Consider the following 24,380-nt stretch of genomic DNA (forward strand, 5'->3'; position numbering starts at 1 on the left):
TACATATGATATTGGCTGTCCTTTCAACTTTTAATTTTATTTGTTATTAGCTAACTTACATAAAACTTCTCTAAGCATCACACAACTTCCAACTATGAGGTTGATATTTGTAAATGTATGTCTTTTCTCTTTTTTCAGATGGTGGGTCTCACTATGTTGCCCAGATGAATCATTTGAATTATCTGGGTTCAAATGATTCTTCTACCTCAGCCTTTAGGGTAGCTATAACTTCAGGCGTACTCCACCACACCTGGCTTAAATGTATTTCCTGAATAATTATAAAAACTACTTACCTGGGCGATATCGCATTCAATTCTCACTAATTGCAAGAGTAGAAGACAGATTATAGGGTTGTTAAATAATACAATCAACTAAAATTAATGGAAATATTGAATATGGCAGGTTCCCAATGAGAGACTGTTGCATTAATAAGTCCATACTGTCAAATTTTTGAGGTCTGCATCTTTGAAAAAGTCTTACACATAGATTCTTTTAAGACAATGTTTCTCAAATTATGGCAAAGGAGCCACTTGCATCAGAATTGTTGGGGTGTTTGTTTAAAATGCTAATTCCCAGACCTCTCAAAAGATCTAGTGAATCAGAATCTCTACCTGTGGCTTAAAATCTTTAATCTCCGTCCCAACAGATTTTCAAGTACACTTAAGTTTCAGAACCTCTGTTCTACTGCTGCAATGAAGTTTAAAGCTGATTCAAGTTATTCCTTTCACACCTCCATGCCAGTATCACAATCATCCCTTTTTCACTCTGCCTGATATAATTTTGATTTCATGCCAAGGCAGGGCTCATTTGCTGGATGATCAACATTTACTTTTCAGTAGAAAGGGCTGTCTCTAGATACTTACAGACGACATGGATAGTCATACCTATTAGTCAACTGACAGGAAAAGGGTAAGTGTAACAAAAGTACAGTTCCGAGATTTCAAAACCATTTTTTGAACTAATCTGGGAGGAGTACCGTTGTAATATGAGGCATGACTCTGTGTTAAAGAAACGACAGGATAACTTAATAGAGGTCTCCCGTCTCATTCTGTGACAGTGCTTCTGGGCTCTGGTGATGAATGTGTTCATTTTAAGTGGCTTGCTTTTGGTAAATAACCCGGTGCCCTATCAGCTCTGCAGCCCGCGGCCAGCGGCTGTGTGTGCGCGCTAATGACGGCGGAAGGTGCGGGGGAGGCCCTGGGGGGGGGCTGCCCAGCGCGATCGCGCCCCTGGCACTTCCTAAGAGACTCAGCCCTTTCTCTGCAGCTGCTGCTTGAAGACTCCACGCTTTCCCTCCAGAGGAAAGAAGCCCTCCATCTAAATCAGCTGTCTCTCTACGTCCCTCCTTTCTCTCTCCGCCAGACGCCACCCCTACCCCTTCTATTGTGTTGTGCCTTTTCCTTTTAGCCCCGCTTCCTACGTAAAGCCCTAACCTCCTTTGCAGCGAGGGCACTTGAGCATTTCCGAGCCTCGAGTTGTAATGGAGCTGTATGGAAAGGTAAGCAGGCAAAGGGAGTTCCTTGGGGTGCTTAGCCAGAAATCTCACTTTCACGCACTTTGGTGTGTGGGTTGTGTGAGTGTGTACGCGCGCGCGACTTCTCAATGCAATTGTGCGGATAAACCACTTTCCTTATGTGTGTACCCTTTATCGTCTTTCTCCCCAATGTTTGCCGAAAGAGACTGTAAAACCGCCCCACTCTGCCTAAGGAAACGTAGAAACTTTGCCGATTCGGGATGGGTAGAGGGTAGCGGGGAGAGTCTCAGAGACCAGCTCTGGCTTCGTTTGCATTGGAAATTAGAACAAGGTAGTGAGCTTCCTAATCAGGAAATCACAATCTACTCCTGATTGGCGGCAGTTAGAAAGAAAAATTCCCAGCTGAGATAAGCTGAGGCTACTTTCGCCTGCCCCTGGCGAGGAAAAGGGTAGAGAAGACTGGGAGAGGTAACCCAGGAGCGTTTCGAAAGGAGAAGGGAGGCTCCGCGGCCGAGCCCGACTGGCGGATCGAGCGTGTGTAGGAGTTTGCTTGCTTGCCGGGAGTTGTAGTTCACCGCTCGCACATTCGCTGGGAAACCCCGCAGGAAGAGACTACAACTCCCAGGAGTGCACGCGGCTCCCCGCCAGTACGCGTGTGCGGCGCCAGGAGAGGACAGCTCCGGTGCTGATGTTGGAGCCGGTTAGCGAACCCCAAGAGTGCAGTGTGTGGAGCTTGGAGCGCGCGCGGGTTGTGCACGCTTGACCGGAAGCCCGGGTCAGTGCTGTCCTAGCCAGAGAGAAAGAACATTTGCCAACAATGAGACACGAAGCGCCCATGCAGGTGGGTCCATAAAGAAAGAGTGGCCTCGGGAGGAATTGAAAGAGATGCTTTTCCCCTCTCTCCGCGCACAAACTGTGTCCAACCTAAGGGAAGGTCTGGCGGCCACCCGCGGAGATGCGGCTCTGGGACATGACCCTGGGAACGGAGTTGGGTTCCTATAAGCTCTGTGTGGCTGTGATTGGGGCTGTCTTGATGAGGGATCGGGCTATTCACAATCTTTCTAGGCTCTGAAAGGAGGATAAGAGTGTCTGTCTAAAATGAAAACCCGAGCAAACAAAAGTCAGAGGAGCATGCAAATTCATGTTGGCATTGATCTTCTCTCTTGGCATCGAGGTTTGAGATCGCGGTGAAAACTCACGGATCTGAGGCAGATAGGTTAGATTCGGGGTTGAAGACTCCCCACTGAAGTCAGCACAGAGCGAATTCTGCTTGGTTGAAGGCACATTAAATAAAGAGAAGCCAACGTTAGGCTCCTCAAAGTCCCCTTTCTTCAGTTAGGTTCCCAGTATCAGCAGAAAATAGAAAATACAACGGGGCTTGGCATATCCCGGAGCTATGCCAGCATCGCTGTCCACACAACTGGTTTACTCCGTTTCTGAGACAGCCCTCCTCTGAGCTTTCCTGTGTTACGTGCCTATTTGTTCTCCGATTACCCATTTCAGTCACATTCTTAGGTTTGCTTCCTTTGAGAAATGCGAAGGACTCTGTTGCAGGAGTACCTCTGCCTAAGCATCATGCTTAAGTTTTGTTTTTAAGTACGGATGAGTGTTAATTCTCATCTCTATGTACAACCAGTTAATGCTAAACATCAGCTTGTGTTTATTAATCAAGTAGTGATCCCACTGCGTAACAGAAAGGCATTTTATGAATGGGGTTGAGAGGAGAATAGAATACATCATTTGGAATGTGCTCTCTCTCCTGAGAACCCACCTCTGCTGCCAAACCCAACAGTATAAATATTTGACATTAATTCAGGCTTCAGTGTTTTCCAATTGGTTTCTTCATGAATCAAGGACTTTAAACATATGTTTTGATTTACTTTTAATTTATTTTATGGGTTATGTATATTAAGAAACTCTGACTGGACTGTTAAATGAAAAACCTATAGGATTTAATTGTTTGTTGGAGGATTATATAAGGGAAGTCATCAAATTACTTATGAGTTATTGAAAATATGATTTGTTCCAGGGAACAGTGGCCCCGTTGTGTGTCTTCTAATACCTCTATTTGTGACTTAGCTTTCCATTATTTAGACCTGATGTGAAAAGAATCTGAACAGGCAATAAAGGTACAGGCTGTTGCAATAAAATATATTGGTTTATGATAATTTTCTATTACTGGAGATACTGCGGGGAGCCAACTGGCTAAATTAATCATATTTTATTATAAGTAAACATTAACAGTAGACTTTAAAAGTCGATCATTACACTTCACCATGTATATGTACAGGAAAACATGTACATCTTGAATTTACACAATAAAAAAGATTTCCAAGAATTTTTGAAAAATAGATTGTTAATATTTAAAGTCAACTCTATATATGCACCAATATTTTTCAATCAAAATAAATTACTAAAAATTTAACCACACTGTATATTAATTTTGCTTTCTTAAAGGAGTTGCTTAGAATGTTCAGAAGCATCATTAAAATATTACAGAACTATATTAAAGTAATGTTTTGGGGAATAGTTAAAATTATTTTTTGTCTTCACCAACTATGTAGTAGGCACTGTGATTTTCTATTTTAGTAAAAACTTTAATGAAGAACTAAAATAAAAATTAGGTAAAATGAAATTAATTTGCTTGTGGATGGAGTTATTGTCATATTTATAATGTATTTTTAGTAACTGGACTAAGTTTTTGAAATTTAAAATTTCTAAATGCTGTCATGAGTAATGTACATTTTAGGAAATCAAAGACTTTTTAAAAGCATATTTAATTAAAGCACATACTTTAATTCAACTTAATAAATTGTTGTTATGGTGACCCCATCTCCATTATTATCAGGTTTCAAAACTATATAATAGTAGGATAAAAACTATAAGCTTACTCCGAATATTTTAAAGTAACAAGTAACGTTATAGCACCAATATTTCTGAATTGTAATCACATTTCACCTGACTTTGATATATGACAATGCAACAAGATAAATAGTTGACTTTTTTTCATTTAAAGACTGAACTGCATCATCATTTTAAATATATGTCCCAAATATTTTTTTACTTAGGTCTCTAGAAGATGACTCACAAGCAAAACCTCATTTTATGGTTTCATTATTCTGAGAGATTTCTTCTCTGCTTTAAAAAATATTTAGTTCATTTGCTGCTGTGAAACAAAATGAGCTTTTTAATGTATTTGCTTATTTCCCAATTTACTTCTTATATTTTTTTAAATCAAAGAAGCCTTTTGAAAATCGTGTAAGGTCTTTTAAAAAGCATTTGATATATCTATATAAATAACTTGGTGTTCTGTTCAAGGTAGTTATCTTTGACATGTGCATATTTTATCAAAAATATTTCTTTCTGAATTGACGGAAAATAAGGGATAATTGTTTTTTATAGTAATTACTAAAATAATATACAATGATAGTCTCTGACGTCTTTATTTCCCTTCTAACTAAATAACCAGGAATAGCATTTGGTAAGTATCCCAAGCGATAGGCTTAGAATTCTAATGCAGGAGATGGTCATTTGTGTCTTTCATTCAGTGTATACATAAATCCTGAAGGCCAAATGAAATGAGAAACAGCAGTTCTCATGACTTGAGGACAAGACTCTGGTTAACAAATTGTCATTTGATTCAGGAGCCACATTGAACAAATTCTAGTTTATCTAGTGCCTTGCCTGTGCCAAGCCCTGTGACTTAGATTCAGGTCTCATTATATTTGTGTGTATGTATAAAATAATTTTTATTTTTTATTGTATATATAACAATCATATGTGTGTATGTATATATTTTACAAAAATATTTACAAATATATTTAAAAATCCTAGTGGCCACCATTACCCTAATTACAGGCACAATCACTTGGACTTATCAAGACAAAATAACTTTCCTGCTAGGATAGAGTAAAATTTCTGCCAGATTTCTCTGTCTAGAAAACCCATGTTCTTTCCTCTATTACTTTTCGTTCCTCAAGAAGACATAAATGGGTGGTGTAAAGAATGAGACAACTATTAATATAATTTGAGTCATTCATTTGGTTCAGAAGAAAGAAAAAATGGCCTCTTCTTCTTATAAAATAAACTTGCATAAACTAAACCGAATATTTGAAAAGGGCCAACGTTTTAAAATGGCTTGTTTCTATCTACTATAACTTCTGGCAGGTTCACATACTCTCTTAACAGGACCAAAGTGGAATTCATTGTCCCTGACTAAATGCTTACTTTTCCATTTTGTTATCCACAAGTTTTCTAGATCACTTCATAAATGCACAGTCTTCTATTGACAAAAATTCAAAGAAAGATATCTATCCAAAGCATGGAGAAGAGTGCCCCAAAAAATTGTTTAAGATGAGGAGGATTGAAGAAGGACTATAGATGTAGGCTGAAGATTGAGTGGAAGTAAAAACCACTAGTTATATATTAAAGTTAGCCATGCTGTACACAAAACAAAATTGCAAAGAATTAAAGTCTAAATATCACTGTTTTATTTGGCTATGGGAAGTACATGGCAGTCTTGCATTTCATTATTGTTGAACTCAACCATATCCATCCTCAGTGATCATCCCTCTATCTTTCTGAGAAATGGAAATGTAGTCCTCATCCTTTACAGAAACAGAAAATCCCTAATAGACTTTAGAGAAATGAGAAATTCTTCCTTACTCCATTTGGGCTAATTGCTCAAATATCCACTTTTATTCTATAAAGGGAAGTGAAGGATAGCAAGGGAACTTAACCTATAGTAAAAATTCACTTCTGTGGTATAAGAATGGTTTTCCATTGAAACTGCAAAATTATCATAATTTTCTGCCACCATTCTAAGCTTGTATTGGAATTGGCAATCCTTTCTTCACCATCATATTCCAGGAAGGAAATATATGTCTATGCTGAGGAATAGGTTTTCTTGAAACTACTCTTGCCCACTCAATTCACTAAGTACAAGCAGCTGGGCCACCTCAAAAAAATGTTCTTATATAGATTAAAGGTTTTCCAACCATTTTTCCCTTTTTTTTATTAATGTTCAGAGGTTCTGTGAGAATCAACTTAGTAGGTCAGTTTATTACCAAGGATACTACAGCCTCTGAATATTAAGTCTTTAAGAGTTATTCAGAATTACATAGATCTTTAGCACTTTTCATTCATTCATTTGTAGGTTTGTTAAGATAATGTTTATATTTATGAAATGCACAAATCTTAAGTGAACAATTTGATGAGTATTGACAAATGTATAAATCTGTGTAACACATACCACTATAAAGATATAGAACGTTTCTAATCACCCCAATAGTTCGTGGTTTTTCCTAGTTAACCTACCTATGCAGTAAACTTTTTACTTTTTTAAACATAAAAGAGTTTGATTTGTTCCAGAACTTTATATAGTTCTGTAGAACATGCAGTATGAACATACTGTGGAATGAAAAAATAAGTTCTCGTTTGAGTCTGGCTTATTTTGTTCAGCATAATGTGTATGAGATTCATCCATGTTGTGTGTATCAGTAATTCATTCCATTTTATTGATGAATATTACATTTTTTAAATCAATTTGTTATACTTTTAAAATTCATTATCCTGTTTATGAACTTTGAGGTAATTTCTGGTTTGGGGATATTATGAATAAGGCTATAAGCGTTTTTTCTATTGTTCTTTTTTATGATAATATCTTTTCACTTCTCTTGGGTAAATATCTAAAAGTGAAATTTCTGGGATTAATGGTAAGTATGTATTAAGCTTTATAGGAAACAATCAAATCTTTGACCAAAGTGGGAGGACTAGCAATTCTCACCAGCAGTGTACGAGAGAGTTTTAGTGGCTCCACATCTTCAACAACATGTAATGTGAGTGGTCTTTCATTTTGGCTACTTTAATGAGTGTTTTCTGGTATCTCATTATGATTTAAATTTGAATTTCCCTAATGATGAATGGTGTTGAGTATGTTTTTACATGCTTATTGGTCATTTACATATCTTCGCTTGTGAAGTGTCTTGTTCTAACCTTTTATCTATTTGGGGGGTTTGTTTTTATTGTTTAGTTGCAAGAGATCTTTCATCTTCAATTAAGTCCTTTGTCAAGTCAGACAGATATATAAATAAAATTTTCTCCCAGTTGGTGGCTTGTGCATTCACATTCTAAATACCGCCTTTTGATAAGGAATTTTTGAATTTTGATGAAATTTAGGGTAATGGGTAATTAATTATAGGTGGGGTGTGTATCCAAACTCTGATCTGTTTGTCCTGACTCTGTGTCCAGAGGGATTGCTATATTTATTTCTATGATTTTTTTTAAGATTCCTTAGAAATTTCAACATAAACTATCATATTATTTGCAAATAGAGATAGTTTACGTTTTTCTTTCTAGAGATTGCCTTTTTTCCCATACCTTATTGAATAGAACAACCAGTACAATGTTGAATAGACATGGGACATCTATTATGACAGGGGACATCCTTATCTTGTTCCCCATTTTAGGAGGGAAGGCCTTCCATTTTTTATTATTAAGTGTGAAGTTAGCTATTGGGTTTTGTTACTTTTTTGTTTTGTTTTGGTATGATATTCTTTATTATAATGAATAAATTTGATTTCTGTTTGATAAGAAAATTTGTTTTTAACATAAATGGGTGTTGAATTTTGTGAAATGCTTATTCTACATCTATTGATGTGATTGTGCAGTTTATTTTAGTTTGTTGGATTACATGGATTGATTTTTTAGTTAATCTGGCATTCCTTAGACAAACCCTATTGGTCATGATATATTGTCCTTTCTATATATAGCTGGATTAAGCTTTATTTTATTTTGTTAAGTTTTTTTTTTTGCATATGTCATGATGGATATTTGGCTATGATTTTCTCTTAATGCCTTAATAAAGTTATAGTATTGGAGTTATGCTTATAAAACAAGCTGAGAAGTACTCTTTGCCCCTCAGTTTTCTGAATATTTTTATTGTATAAGATTGGGTATATTTTGGTTTGTTAAATGTCTAATAGAGTTTACCAGTGAAGCCAGTGGAGCCTGGAATTTTCTTTCTGAAAATTTTAAATAAGAGTTCCATAATTTTTAAAAATTTCTTTGATATACTAATGTCTCTATTAACTATCTATCTGTCTGTTTGTCTGTCTGTCTGTCTCCCTATCTCCCTTTAGTATATTGCAGTAGGCAGAATAGCATCCCTCCCAAAATTCTCCATGGACTAACCCTGTAACAATAAGTTACATTATATAAGCGAATGGACTTTGCAGGTGTAATTAATATTATAAACTTTAAAATAGGGATATTAACCTGCATTATCAGGTTGGTCCAATCTAATCACAAGACATCTTAAAAGTAGAGAACTTTCTCTCATTGAAGTCAGAGTGATATAGCAGAAGAAGTCAGAGTTTCAAAACATGAAAAAAATTGTTGGTATGAAGATGAAGAAGGCTGTGTATCAAGGAAGCAGGGATCTCAGTCCTACAACCACCAGCAACTGGATTATGCTGACAATCTGAATGAGTTTGGAAGTGGAATCTTTCTTAGAGCCTCCAGATAAAAGCTTAGTCCAGCCAACACACTGATTTTAGCCATGTAGAGCTAAGAAAAGTGAGCAGAGGACCCAGCTGAGATTTCTGGCTCAGTAAACAATAAGTGGGTGTGCTTTTAAACATCCATTATAGCTACAATAGAAAACTAAATATGCATATAAAAAATTCTCTGTTTCATTCTCAGTTTTGTTAAATTGTTTTTGACCTCATTTCTCCAATTTATTAACACAAAATTGTTAAAAATATGTTTATTGCCTTTTAAGTTTATGTAGGATCTGTAATGATATCCCCTTTCTTTCCTATTACTGATCATCGGAGTTTTCTCCCTCTCTCTCATGCCACTCTTACTAAATGTTTATATCAATATTAATATCACCTTTTAACTTTGTTAATTTTTAGTTTGTATTTTATTGATTTTTTAGCTTTTTTAAAAAACTATATTTGTGTTTCTTATCCTTACTTAGTAGAACCTTTTCTTTATTTAGACTCTTAAGATAGAAATTTAATTCACTGATTTTTTTTTTTTTTTTTTAAGGCAGAATCTCACACTGTTGCCCAGGCTGGAGTGCAGTGGCAGGATCTCAGCTCACTGCAATCTCTACCTCCTAGGCTCAAGTGATTCTCCTGCCTCAGCCTCCTGAGTAGCTGGGATCACAGGTGCCTGCCACCATATCCAGCTAATTTTTGTATTTTTAGTAGAGACAGGGTTTTACCATGTTAGCCAGGTAGGTCTTGAACTCCTGGCCTCAAACAATCTGCCTGCCTCAGCCTCTCAAAGTACTGAGATTACAGGTGTAAGCCACCGTGCCTGGAGGGTCACTGATTTTAAATATTTCTTTTCTTCTAATAAATATAAGCATTAGAAATGATAAATTTCCCTCTAAGTACTGCTTAAGCTGACAAGCACAAATTTCTGAATGTAGTATTTACATTATATTTTATTTCAAACTATTTGGAACTCATGATTTTGTTTAATCCATGGGTTTAAAAGTATGTTTAATTTCCAAAGACTTGAGTATTTTTACAGATATTGTAATGATACTGATGACTAGTTAAATTCTATTGCTACTACAGAAGATATTCTTTAAGATTTTAATCTTCTAAACTGTTGATTTGTTTTTAGTTCAGCATGTGGTGTGACTTTATGAACATTCCATGTGTGTCTATGTGTGCTGTAGTTGTGCAGTGTAGTAGTCTCTAAATATTAATTGGGTTATGGCATTGTGTGGTGTTGCTAAGATCTTTTATATCCTTATTGATTTTTGGTCTATTCTATCAATTACTGAGAAGGAGATTTTTCAAATCTCCAGCTATTATTATCAGTTTGCCTATACATCCGTTTAGTTCTTTTGAGTTTTTTCATATATTTTGAGACTCTGTTATTAGCTATACACACATATTTTTAAATGTATCCGCCTGAGTAATTTTCCCTTTTATATTATGAAATGTCCCACTTTGTCTCCAGCAATACTCCTTGTCTTAAAGTCTATAGAGTCTAATATTAATAGAGAATGCAGACACTCTTGCTTTCTTAACAGTATTTTCATGGTATATATATATATATAATTTTATAATTTTATTTTCAACTTATATGTGTCTTTATATTTAAACTGTGAATCTTGTAGTCAGTATAGAGTTGGACTTTTCATTTTTTTCCAGTTTGAAAAATCACTGCCTTTTTCTTGGTTCATTTTCATACATTGCAATTATCAGTATGATTGAACTTAAGTCTACCATTTCGTTATTTTATATTTATTCTGTTTCTTTCTCTTCCTCTGTTTTTCCTATATATTTTTTTTTGCTTAAATATTTTTAGGTATTCCAATTCCTGTGTTGACTTTTCTTTTTTTTTTTTTTTTGAGATGAAGTTTTGCTTTTGTTGCCCAGGCTGGAGTGCAGTGGCGCGATTTCCGCTCACCGCAACCTCCGCCTCCTGGGTTCAGGCAATTCTCCTGCCTCAGCCTCCTGAGTAGCTGGGATTACAGGCACGTGCCACCATGCCCAGCTAATTTTTTGTATTTTTAGTAGAGACGGGGTTTCACCATGTTGACCAGGATGGTCTCGATCTCTTGACCTCGTGATCCACCCACCTCGGCCTCCCAAAGTGCTGGAATTACAGGCGTGAGCCACTGTGCCTGGCCCTCTGTGTTGGCTTTTCAATTTTATATCTTTGTGTATTTTTAGTGTTTATCCTAAGGATTACAATATGCATATTTAACTTATTATATAGTCTACTTAGAGTTAATACTGTATTACTTCTCATAAAATATAGTAATTTTGCTATAATTTCATTTACCTCATTCCTTGTGAAATTGTTGTCATATTACATCTGCATTTGTTATAAAAGCCAAAAACTCTTTTGAGTTTAGTTTTTATAATTTTAGTTTTTAACAATAATATGTATTTTTAAGTAATAAAAAATGTATATTTATTGTATATTTATTTATGTTTGCCTTTCACCTTTATACCATTTCTGGTGCTCTTCCTATTTATCTAAGTTTCTCTCTGGTGTCATTTTTCTTCAGCCTGAACAACCTCCTTTAGCATTTCCTATAGTATAGATCCACTGGCAATTCATCCTCTTAGTTTTTGTTCATCTGATAATGGTTTTTTAATATTTTGCCTTCATTTTTGAATAAGAGTTTTGCTACATATAAAATTTCTTGTTGATTTTTTTTGGTACTTTAAATATGCTGTTTTATTGTCTGCTGACCTCCATTATGATGTGGGTTCAGCTGTTCTTCATATTATCATACCCTTGTATGTAATGTCATTCTTTTTCATCTGTTTTCGAGGCTTTCTATTTAACTTTGAGTTGAAACATTGACTATAATGTGCCTAAGTGTCATTTTATTTATATTTAGTCAGATTGGAAAATTGGATAAGCTTCTCAGACATATAAGTTTATATTTTTCACCGAACTGGAAATTTATTTAGCCATTAGCTCTTCAAGTATTTTTTTACCCAATTATTTTTTTCTTTTTCCTTTTGATATTGCCAACTATGTGTATGTTAGAATTCTGATAGCCCACAGGTAACTAAGTCTCTGTTCATTAAACAGATTTTTTTCTCCATTTGTCAGATTGTATGATTTCTATTGATTTATTTCAAGTTCAATGAATCTTTCTTCTGTCATCTTCAGTCTTTTGTTAAAGCTATCCAGGAATTGTTCATTTTACTTATTTTACTTTTCCTTTGAGGCTCAATATTGGCTCCTTTTACACTAGAAACTTGTTTCCAGTGAAGATAGATATTAGCTCTTTGGATGAAGTGTTTGAGTATTGAAAGAGGTTAATAAGATTCATTTCTAGTATTGTGCAGAAACTAAGGAAGCACAGTAATTAACTGAGCTTCTTATAGGAAAGGTGATAGAGAAATGTAAATAGTAATATTAGTGCTTTGATTACCTTTTGTAGATTGTTCTGGAAAAATACTTATATTTACATTTACATTGCTATCATTTAATTATATTTCTATTGAGCATTGTCCCTGTGATACGATACTTTTTCTTCGTGTTTTTCAAATTAAATTGCGGGCTTCGAGATTCTTTTTGAAATTTCAACAAGGTACAAAATTGTAAAAATAAAATAACTTTAACAGTTACTTTCTTTTGCCAACTTATGTATTCCTTAATAGCTTCAACTCTGCAGAAACAAAATGCTTTTCCAACACCAACATGTTTCATATTTGTTTGAAGCGTCCTGTCAGTTCTGTTGAGATAATGAAGTATTTTTGCATTCACTAAACAATGAAACCATAGGAGTAAGTGTTCTAGGTCTTCAGTCCTCTAGTGAATGGCGAAAAGAAAGGGCCGGTAGTTCCCTGCTGCACTCTCCAGCAAGCTGGTTGGCTGGGGGATAGTATTAGTAACTTAGGTCTAATGACCTTCAAAAAGCCATATTTTGTGCCTACTTGGCCTCCTGTCTGAGAAAAACATGGAATCATAGCTATTTAGCTCCTACAGTCTTAACTTTTTACGTCTGGCTACCTGAATCATAATCTAATAGTAAGAGATAAGGCCATCAGCCTCTCATCTCTTGTCTGCTGCCATTTGTTTAACTCTAGCTTGTCAAAGATCAATGGGTGTTACTTGCTAGCCACCAAGTGTCTTGGATGATAAAGAAACTTACAAGCCAATGCTGATGAATACTTTCTGTTGAAGTGGCCACAGCTCAAGGGTTATTAAAGAGCATGAAGAAAAGATGTGTTAAGTACCAATTGGCAAATTCTGACTCACCTGTAGCTCTCACCTGTAGATGTTAGCTTTAATAAAAGATAGTTTTTCATTAGAATGTTTGATCCACTGAACACCTGTCTGAGTGGCAGGACTAATGAAAAAGCATAATAGAAACATAGTGCATCTGTGACGTGAACATTCTTTTATGGATGTGCATGGGTGAGTTTGTTATTTGCAGGAAATAATAGTAGCAGTAGCTTTTGAATGAAAAGCAGGGATGATTATGACTATGAAAATGGCTTTGTAAGTCATCCTAATTGGGGCAGTTGTACAATTTGGAAACAAAAACATGTAGACTGCGAATACACCAAGTTTTTCACAGATAATCAGATATTCTTTTGTCTCATAAGTACATGGACAACAAACTACTTGTAGGAACAAGGTCCTACACATGACCTACCTTGATGGATGAAATAAGGAGGCAAGATATCACTAGAACCAATATTTATAGCAAATTTCAGAAGGCATTTTTCAATGGCTCAAATTTTTGAAAAAAGTGTTTTGATATTTTTAAAATATTTGGTGTTTTAAAAAATGTTTAATGATGAAAACTTATTGGGAAACAAATGTATTAATATTAACATGTAGACTTTTATTTTTTCTCCCAGTAGGAATTTTTAGAGTACTTTACTAGGTATTTTTAGGAGAGGTTTTCCTTATACCACATAGCACTGGGTATGTCCATTCTGTTTACTCTTTCTCCTCAGGAAGAGGTATTCTTGTAAGAGCTATTTCTCATTTTGTGGTCTCCATTTGGACACAGGTCTCCTTTAGATGTCGATACTTTCTAATGGAGCAAGGGGGAAGTAAAGCCCAATTGTGTGTTATTTATAAAATGACTGATGGAGAAAGTCAAGGCCACCTTCTACTGAGTTCAGCAGAGCAGAGTTGCATAGCTTTGAGAACATGTTTACTGCTAGGATGTCCTTCCTCAAAGTCTAGTAAAGTGCTTGCAGTGGGTTATATCTCTGGTCCTCAGAAGGTTCTGGCTTTTACCAGGGCAGAGATGATTGATGAAACACATTTCTCAGAATTCAGCTTGTCTGGGCAGACTGGGCAATAGGGTTAGAGACTCTTCTCTAAAAGAGTCAACATCATGATGGTGAGATCTGCTGAACTGTATCACCAAGAGGGGTGTCTGGTGAAGACACCAGCTGGTGGAGAGCTCTAGGATCATATTTCCATGTTTCCAGGGATCTCAGCCTAAATGTCAGATTGCTTAGTCACCTCATAATTTATCCCTGAGGCCTTGACAATGTATACCTGTTCTGGCTTCCATATGAATGTTTGTTAATCCAGTGATTTCTAAACCTGACTGATGAAAAGAACATATGAGGTGCTTTTAAAAAATGACAGATTTCTGGCCTCAATCTAAGTATTCTAATTCTGCAGAATTTGAGTGGAGTTCCGCATGTCTAAGAATTTTGGATCTACTTTACCCTGAAAGCATTTCATTTTGTATTCCCAAATAAAAATGTATCTGACTGGAGAGAACAGGTATTTGAAAACACGATGTCTGGTGTTTTTTGCTGCCAAGAAATGATGAGAAATCTTATGTATATTTTATATCCACAAGAAAAGTTTTGAAGGATTCTTTACATTTTGTTGCTAAGAGAGGGGCCCTTTCATTTTTACAAATTGACATCTGCATGTAGAAAGTGTGAATGTCAAGAATGTTTGATGAGTTTTTTTATGTTTTAAACTTACTTTTGTTTTATCAAAGTTGTATAAGGGGAAGATGGTTGCTTGGCTATTGGGAGGGATGTGGGGTTTGGACTTTCAACCAATTCTCTTGTTTGCATGCCCCAGCCACAACTAGGGTGACCCACCACCTAGCTGGCTGGTTTTAGCACCGAAAGTTCTGCTGTGTACCATGAAACTCCTCATTCCCAAGCAAACCAGGACAATTAGTAACCCTAGCCATACCCTATAATCAAGACACTTGGTATCTCCAATTCCAAGGCCTTTCCTGGTTCTGCCAGGCAAGAGTTCTTGTGGGGTTTTTCAGCAGGCTTAGGATTCTGCTTTCTCCAGTCTATTCACTTGACATGTCTTTTCTACTGTTGTCTCCTGTCTACTTCTCTCTGTCTATAAATATTTTGCTTTTGTGAAATCCCTTCACTATTATTTTAGAGGGGTTTAGGGGAAAGGATGGTGATCATCATCACATATGCAAGATTTTATGCATGTATATATAGCTGAAAGCCTTTTAATGATTCCCAATATTGAAATAATGATATTGTGGACTTTGGTGATTTTTCCAAATCCAGTATCAGAGGTTAAGTTAAACGTTACCCAAACACACTTCAAAGCTGTAGGAGAGGACAGTTTTCCCACAGCACTGTGAGTTCCTGGGGCTCCCTTTCTTACATTTTCTTACCACTTGCATTCTTCCCCTTATTAGTCCAGACATGAAACTCAGCTCTCTCCAGGTTTCTGCAAAATTCCACTTGCTCTTAAGGATTTCATGATTTTAGCAGGTTTAAAAGTTACTGGGTGGCAGGCAGTGTTATAAGACAGGTCCTATCACAGAGAATATGGCCTTTGGCCAGGTTCTTCTCCTCGCAATCTGTCTGAATCACAGAACACTTCTACCTACATACAGTTATCTCAGTGTCTTAGCTTCTACCTCAAGAGATATATTGATGAATGCTTTTTGTTCCATGTCATAACAATTGAAAATAGGGAGAAAATGTAAGGCATCTATTTATTTCAGAAATTATGAAAGTCTTGGGAAAATGTTGGATGTTAAAACCTCTTGCCCTCTGAAGTTAGGTAATAAGAGAAAGCATGCTCTGTAAAACTGACCATTTCCATTTCAGAGAATAGTATTGGTGGGAATTCAACAAGAAGAATGTCAAAGATAATAATGGAAGCTTCAGCTGAGCATTTAACATATACCAACACTTCTCCATTGCTCGTCTCACTATTCTTATTATACAGATGAGGAAACTGCAGCTTGGAATAGGTAAAAACAAAACAAAACAAACACCTTGCCCAAATGTTCCTAAGTAGCGAAGGGGCAAGTAGCAGAGCTGGGATTCCTTCTTCGGCAGCCTGACCTCAGGGCGTGTGCTCTTAGCCATACTCACATCCCACTAAGAATATGGAATGCTCTTTTTCACAGATCCATCTGCATGCGTATAATTTTAGAAATAGGAAATAGGTGGAATGGTATTTTCCTACTTCTCACCACACTGTGATTTATAAGGCCTGGATTACCAGTAGCTGGGTCCTCTCTGATATCCCAGGACTGCACTAATGACACCTGGCTTCCAAATTTATATGTACAGGAGCTTCAGGAACCAGGGCCTGAGCTTCAGGAGCTTCAGGACCACATCTGAATCTAGTTCTGAGCTTGTCGACCACATCATGGCAGCTGTCAGGACTGCATTGTCAGAGTCTAGGGGCTTTCCCAGCCACTGTCATTCCTGTCCCAGCAGACCTTGCTTACAATCTTCTCTCTGTGGTCTGGGGTTCTCCCTTACTCTTCTGCTGGTAAGACCCAATGTAGGCTGTCTCCACTCAGGGAAACCTCTGGAACCAAACTGGGAGTGAACTATATAGTATGGGCTGAGAGGAGAACACTGGCCTTTGATACTAGTAGGAATGGTTTTCACATAGTTTGAAAAAATTCATCTTGTTTTTCTTGATACTCTGTCAGTATACATCTACAAATTTCAAAGCAAAGTAAAAAACCATTACAATACATATACATGTATTTATATATATATATATATAAAATCAGCTGGGATTATATATGTATTTATTTACAAATATGTATATGTATATCTATATACAATAAAATCAAGTTTAGGCTATATTCCTCTTCAACAAAGATATAAATCCTTTCTAGAAGCAAAGAGAAGAAGCTCCCATACTTTTTTCAATATCCTTCTCTGTGATTGAAGTTTCAGACTTGTTAGTTTGGTGAAGGGCAGAACGAACCAGCTGGATCTGCATGTTACTAGCTCTTGAAGAACACATTTTGCCCAGGTAATAAGAACTCAGTACACAGGCTGAGAGAAATCAGGATATCCTATTGAAAAACAAGAACCATTCCACTTTAACTTTCTCCCAGATTCCCAATTTTTCTCTCTCTTTCTTTCTTTCCATTTCATTTTATTTTTCATAAGTTATTGGGGGATGTGTGGTATTTGGTTACATGAGTAAGTTCTTCAGTGGTGACTTGTGAGATTTTGGTGCACCCATCACCCAAACAGTATACACTGCACCCCATTTGTAGTCTTTTATCTCTCACCCCGCTCTCTCCCACTCTTCCCCGCGAATACCCAGAGTCCATTGTATCATTCTTATGCCTTTGTGTCCTCATAGCTTAGCTTCCATATATCAGTGAGAACATACAATGTTTGGATTTCCATTCCTGAGTTACTTCACTTAGAATAATAGTCTCCAATCTCATCTAGGTCACTGCAAATGCTTTTAATTCATTCCTTTTTAATGGCTAAGTAGCATTCCATCATTTATATATACCACAGTTTCTTTATCTACTCGTTGATTGATGGGCATTTGGGTTGGTTCCACGATTTTGCAGTTGTGAATTGTGCTGCTATAAACGTGTGTGCAAGTATCTTTTTCGAATAATGACTTCTTTTACTATGGGTAGATATCCGGTAGCGGGATTGCTGGATCAAATGGTAATTCTACTTTTAGTTCTTGAAGGAATTTCCACACTGTTTTTCATAGTGACTGTACTAGTTTACATTCCCCCAGCAGCATAGAAGTGTTCTCTGATTACTACATCCATACCAACATCTACTATTTTTTTGATTTTTTGGTTTTGTCCATTCTTGCAGGAGTAAGGTGGTATCACATTGTAGTTTTGATTTGCATTTCCCAGATCATTAGTGATGTTGAGCATTTTTTCATATATTTGTTGGCCATTTGTGTATCTTCTTTTGAGAATTGTCTGTTCTTGCCCTTAGCTCAATTTTTGATGTGATTTTTTTTTCTTACTGATTTGTTTCAGTTTGTAGATTCTGTATATTAGTCCTTTGTCGGATGTATAGATTATGAAGATTTTCTCCCACTCTGTGGGTTGCCTCTTTACTCTGCTGACTGCTCCTTTTGATGTGCAAAAGGTTTTTAGTTTAATCAGGTCCCCACTATTTATCTTTGTTTTCATTGCATTTGGTTTTGGGTTCTTGGTCATGAAATCCTTGCCTAAGCCAATGTCTAGAAGGGTTTTTTCCAATGTTATCTTCTAAATTTTTATAGTTTCAGATCTCAGGTTTAAGTCCTTAATACATCTTCAGTTGATTTTTTGTATAAGGTGAAAGATGAGGATACAGTTTCATTCTCTACATGTGGCTAGCCAATTATCCCAGCACCATTTGTTGAAAAGGGTGCCCTTTCCCCACTGTATGTTTTTGTTTGCTTTGTCAAACATCAGTTGGCTGTAAGTATTTGGGTTTATTTCTGGGTTCTCTATTCTGTTCCATTGGTCTACATGCCTATTTTTATATCAGTACCATGTTGTTTTGATGACTATAGCCTTATAGTTTAGTTTGAAATAAGGAAGTATGATGCCTCCAGATTTGTTCTTTTCATTTAGTCTTGCTTTGGCTATGCAGACTCTTTTGTTTTCATCTTAATTTTAGAAAATTTTTTTTCTAAATCTGTGAAAAATGATGGTGGTATTTTGATGGGATTGCACTGAATTTGCAGATTGCTTTTGGCAGTATGGCCATTTTCACAATATTGATTCTGCCCATCCATGAGCATGAGATATGTTTTCGTTTGTTTGTGTTGTCTATGATTTCTTTCAGTAATGTTTTGTAGTTTTCCCTTTAGAGGTCTTTTGCCTCCTTGGTTAGGTCTAACTAAGGCTTTTTTTGTTGGTTTTTTATTTTTTTATTTTTTGCAACTAATGTAAAAGAGGTTGAGCTCTTTATTTGATCCTCTGCTTAGTTGCTGTTGGTGTATAGAAGAGCTACTGATTTGTGTACATTAATGCCTGGTAGAATTTGCTGTGAATCTGTCTGGTCCTGGACTTTTTTTGTTGGTTCATTTCAATCTCGCAGCTTGTTGGTCTGTTCAGGGTATCTAATTCTTCCTGATTTAAGCTAGGAGAATTGTATTTTTTCAGGAATTTATCCATCTCTTCTAGGTTTTCCAGTTTATGTACATAAAAGTGTTCATAGTAGCCTTGAATGATCTTTTGTATTTCAGTGGTGTCAGTTATCGTAGCACCTGTTTCGTTTCTTAGTGAGGTTATTTGAATTTTCTCTTTCTTGGTTAATCTTGCTAATAGTCTAACAATTTTATTTATCTTTTCAAAGAACCAGCTTTTTGTTTCATTTATCTTTTGTATTTTTATTATTTTTTAATTTCATTTAGTTCTGCTCTGATCTTGGTTATTTCCTTCCTTCTGCTGGGTTTGGGTTTGGTTTGTTCTTGTTATTCTAGTTCCCTGAGGTGCAACCTTAGATTGTCTGCTTGTGCTCTTTCAGACTTTCTTATGTAGGCATTTAGGGCTATGAACTTTCCTCTTAGCCCTCCAGAGGTTTTGATAGGTTGTGTCATTATGGTCATTCAGTTTGAAGAATTTTTTAATTTCCATCTTGATTCTGTTTTTGACCCAATGCTCATTCAGGAACAGGTTATTTAATTTCCACGTATTTGCATGGTTTTGAAGGTTATTTTTGGAGTTGATTTCCAGTTTTATTCCACTGTGATCTGAGAGAATGCTTGATATAATTTTAATTTTCTTAAATTTATTGAGACTTATTTTATGGCCTATTAGATGGTCTATCTTGGAGAAAGTTTCATGTGCTGTTGAATAGAACATGTATTCTGTGGTTGGTGGATGAAATGTTCTGTATATATCTGTTAAGTCCATTTGTTCCAAGGTGTAGTTTAAATCCATTCTTTCTTTGTTGATTTTCTGTCTTGATGCCCTGTCTAGTGCTGTCAGTGGAGTATTGACATCTCCCACTAGTATTGTGTTGCTGTCTATCTCATTTCTTATGTCTGCTAGTAACTGTTTTACAAATTTGGGAGCTCCAGTGTTAGGTGCATGCATATATGTTTAGGATTGTGATATTTTCCTGTTGGACAAGGCTTTTTACCATTACATAATGTCCCTCTTTGTCTCTTTTAATCACTATTGCTTTAAAATTTACAGGAAAAAAAAATCAAAAAGTAGGCAAAGGATATGAACAGACTGCATAAAAAGGATATTTATGCAGCCAATAGACATATAAAAAAAGCTCATTATCACTGATCATTAGAGAAATGCAAATCAAAACCACATTGAGATACCATCTCACACCAGTTAGAATGGCGATGATTAAAAAATCAGGAGATGACAGATGCTGGAGAGGATGTGGAGAAATAGGAATGCTTTTACACTGTTGGTTGGAGTGTAAATTAGGTCAACCATTGTGGAAGACAGTGTGATGATTCCTCAAGGATCCAAAATAGAGATGCCATTTGACCCAGCAATCCCATTACTGAGTATATACCCAAAGGATTATAAATCATTCTATTACAAAGACACATGCACACGTATGTTTATTGTGGCACTGTTCACAATAGCAAAGACTTGGAACCAACCAAAATGACCATCAGTGGTAGACTGGATAAAGAAAATGTGGCACAATACACCATGGAATACTATGCAGCCATGAAAAAGGATGAGTTCATGTCATTTGCAGGGACATGGATGAAGCTGGAAACTATCATTCTCAGCAAACTGACACAAGAACAGAAAACCAAACACCACATGTTCTCACTAATAAGTGGGTGTTGAACAATGAGAACACACTGACACAGGCAAACATCACACACTGGGCCTGGAGGGTAGGGAACTGGGGAGGAATAGCAGGGGGTGGAGGGATTGGGGAGGGATAGCATTAGGAGAAATACCTCATGTAGATGATGGAGTGATGGATGCAGCAAACCACCACCATGGCAAATCTATACCTATGTAACCTGCACAGTCTGCACATGTACCCCAGAACTTAAAGTATAATAAAAATAAATAAATAAATAAAGTTTGTTTTTTCTGATATAAGAATAGTTACCCCTGCTCACTTTTGGTGTCCATTTGTATGAAATGCCTTTTTCCACCCCTTTAAGTTTATGTGTGGCCTTATATGTTAAGTGAGTCTCCTGAAGGCAGCAGATGGTTGGTGAATTCTTAATTTATTCTGTGGTTCTGTATCTTTTAAGTGGAGCATTTAGGCCATTTACATTCAATGTTAGTATTGAAATGTGAGGTACTGTTGCATTCATCATACAACAGTCTTTTTGTTTTATAGGTCCTGTGTGATTTATGCTTTAATGAGGTTCTGTTTTGATGTGTTTCCAGTATTTGTTTCAAGGTTTAGCGCTCCTTTTAGCATTTCTTGTAGTGGTGGCTTGGTAATGACAAACTCTCTCAGCATTTGTTTGTCTGAAAATGACTATATCTTTCCTTCATATATGATGCTTAGTTTCACTGCATTCTTGGCTGTTAATAGTTCTGTTGAAGGAGGCTGAAGATATGGCTCCAATACCTTCTAGCTTGTAGGGTTTCTGCTGTGAAATCTGCTGTTAATCTGATAGGTTTTCCTTTATATGTTACCTGGTGCCTCTGTCTCAAGCCCTTAAGATTCTTTCCTTTGTCTTAACTTTGGATAACCTGATGACAATGTGCCTAGGTGAAGATCTTTTTGCGATGAATTTCCCAGGTGTTCTTCGTGCTTCTTGTATTTGGGTGCCTAGGTCTCTAGCAAGGCCAGGGAAGTTTTCCTTGATTATTCCCCCAAACATATTTTCCAAGCTTTTAGAATTTTCTTCTTCGGGAACACTGATTATTCTGGCATTTGGTCATTTAACATAATTCCAGACTTCTTGGAGGTTTTGTTCATATTTTCTTATTCTTTTTTCTTTGTCTTCGTTGGATTGGGTTAATTCGAAGACCTTGTCTTCAAGCTCTGAATTTCTTTCTTCTACTTGTTCAATTCTATTGCTGAGACTTTCCAGAGCATTTCACATTTATAAAAGTGTGTCCAGCATTTCCTGAATTTTTTATCATTTTTTCTTTAAGCTGTCTATTTCCTTGACTATTTCTCCCTTCACTTACTGTATCCTTTTATGGATTTCCTTGCATGGGGCTTCACTTTTCTCTGGTCCCTCCCTGATTAGCTTAATAACTAACCTCCTTAATTCTTTTTCAGGCAAACCAGGGATTTCTTATTGGATTGTATTAATTGCTGGTGAACTAGTGTGATTTTTGGGGGGTGTTGAAGAGCCTTGTTTTGTAATATTACCAGGGTTGGTTTTCTGGTTCCTTCTCATTTGGGTAGGTTCTGTCAGAGGGAAAGTCTAGGGCTGAAGGCTGTTGTTCAGATTCTTTTGTCCCTCAGGGTGTTCCCTTGATGTAGTATTCTCCCCCTTTTCCTGTGGATGTGGCTTCCTGTGAGCCAAATTGCAGTGATTGTTGTCTGTCTTATGGGTCTAGCCACCCAGCCAGTCTATCTGACTCCAGGCTGGTACTAGGGATAGTCTACACAGAGTCCTGTGATATGAACCATCTATGGGTCTCTCAGCCATAGATACCAGTGCCTGTTCCACTGGAGGCGGTGGAGGGTGCAGTGGACTCCATGAGGGTCCTTAGCTTTGGTGGTTTAATGCTCTATTTTTGTGCTGATTGGCCTCCTGCCAGGAGGTTGCACTTTGCAGAAAGCATCAGCTGTAGTAGTGTGGAGAGGGACTGGCAGTGGGTGGGGCCCTAGAACTCCCAAGATTATATGCCCTTTGTCTTCCACTACCAGAAGGGTGGGTGGGTAGGGAAGGACTATGGAAGGTGGGACTAGGCCTGTCTGAGCTCATACTTTCTTTGGGTGGATCTTGCTTCAGCTGCTGTGGGGGATGGGAGTGAGATTTCCAGGTCACTGGTGTTGTGTACCAAGGAGGATTATGGATGCCTCTGCTGAGTCATGGAGGTTGTCAGGGAAGTAGGGGAAAGCTGGCAGTCACAGGCTTCACCCAGCTCCCACACAAACCAAAAGGCTGCCTCACTCCCACCGTGCCCCCCACAGCAGCCCCAAGTCTGTTTCCAGGCGGAGGGCAAGATGGGCATGAAAACTTGCCCAAGGCTTTCCTTCTCCCAGCTGCTAAAGAAAAAGGCCCTAGTTCTTTTCCAGCCTGTGAAGTCTGCAAGCTGGATTCGGATTCATGACTTCCCCCATGTTCTGGCCGGGAGGCTTCTTGCCCTGGTCAAATTGTTGAAAAGTTTAACTAGAGATTTCCTTCTCCCTGTGGAGTTTTACCCCTTCCTCCTCTGGCTGCCCTCTGGATGGATCCCTGTGGTGCCTGGCAAAAATGGGCTGCTTGGGGATCCCACGAGTTCCCAGGGTCTTTCTGCTGCTTCCTCTACCCCTGTATTTCACTCGGTTTGGCTCTAACTTGACTCAGCTCCAGGTAAAGTAGGAAACTTCTCCCACAAACAAACCTTCAGCTTCTCCACTGGGGTGTGTATTTGGGATAGGAGGGCCTCCCTTTCTCAATTCCGCAGTTGGGGCACTCAGTATTGGGGGCATCTTCTGGGTCCTGCAGGAGCACTCTGCTTCCTTCAGAGGGTCTGTGGACCTTCTCAGGATTGCTGGTTTTTTCTTGCACTCAATCTGGAGCTAAAATTCACAATGCAAGCCTCTGTATGCTGCTCTGTATGGAGCTGCAATCTAGTCCTGCCTCCTGTCTGTAATGATCCTCCCTCCTCTCAGATTCCCTTAATTTCATCTTTAAAATGGAGATAACTTTTGGTTCTGCATGTGAGGAGCTTGGAAGTCATCACTTCCATCTTCACACTAGAAAAAAGCTGAACAAACTAAAAATCAATAACCCTTCTTATATCCATCAGATAAATGAAGTCATGGGGCATATCACTGCCCCTCGTAATTGGAGTGACAGACAGGCAGATACAGAGCAGAAACTTCTGTGGAAACTAGCACTAAAGTAGAAAAATATGAACTGGCCAGCCACAGTGGCTCACACCTGTAATCCCTGAAGTCAGGAGTTCAAGATTAGCTTGGCCAACATGGTGAAACCCTGTCTCTACTAAAAATACAAAAATTAGCCAGGTGTGGCATCAGGCACCTGGCCCCTGTAATTTCAGCTGCTTGGGAGGCTGAGGCAGGAGAAT

The 24,380-nt window shown here is 37.3% G+C and overlaps 1 protein-coding gene across 2 annotated transcripts in view; it reads left to right on the forward strand.

Annotated features, from left to right (window-relative positions):
- The first annotated feature begins 1,268 nt into the window (after nucleotides 1–1,268).
- RAB3C (RAB3C, member RAS oncogene family) overlaps nucleotides 1,269–24,380 on the forward strand; it is a 266,342-nt gene continuing 243,230 nt past the window's right edge. Inside the window, exon 1 of one of the 2 annotated variants that reach the window (XM_012457277.3) lies at nucleotides 1,269–1,498. In XM_012457277.3, coding sequence (XP_012312700.2) covers nucleotides 1,481–1,498 — 18 coding nt within the window. In that variant the 5' untranslated portion in view covers nucleotides 1,269–1,480. Of the gene's footprint in view, nucleotides 1,499–2,157; nucleotides 2,316–24,380 lie in introns of those variants that run through there. The other variant, XM_012457276.3, reaches the window with a different exon arrangement.

Source organism: Aotus nancymaae, unplaced genomic scaffold (assembly GCF_030222135.1).
Source record: "Aotus nancymaae isolate 86718 unplaced genomic scaffold, 86718_ANA_hifiasm-v0.15.2.pri h1tg000014l, whole genome shotgun sequence".
NCBI lineage: Eukaryota > Metazoa > Chordata > Mammalia > Primates > Aotidae > Aotus > Aotus nancymaae.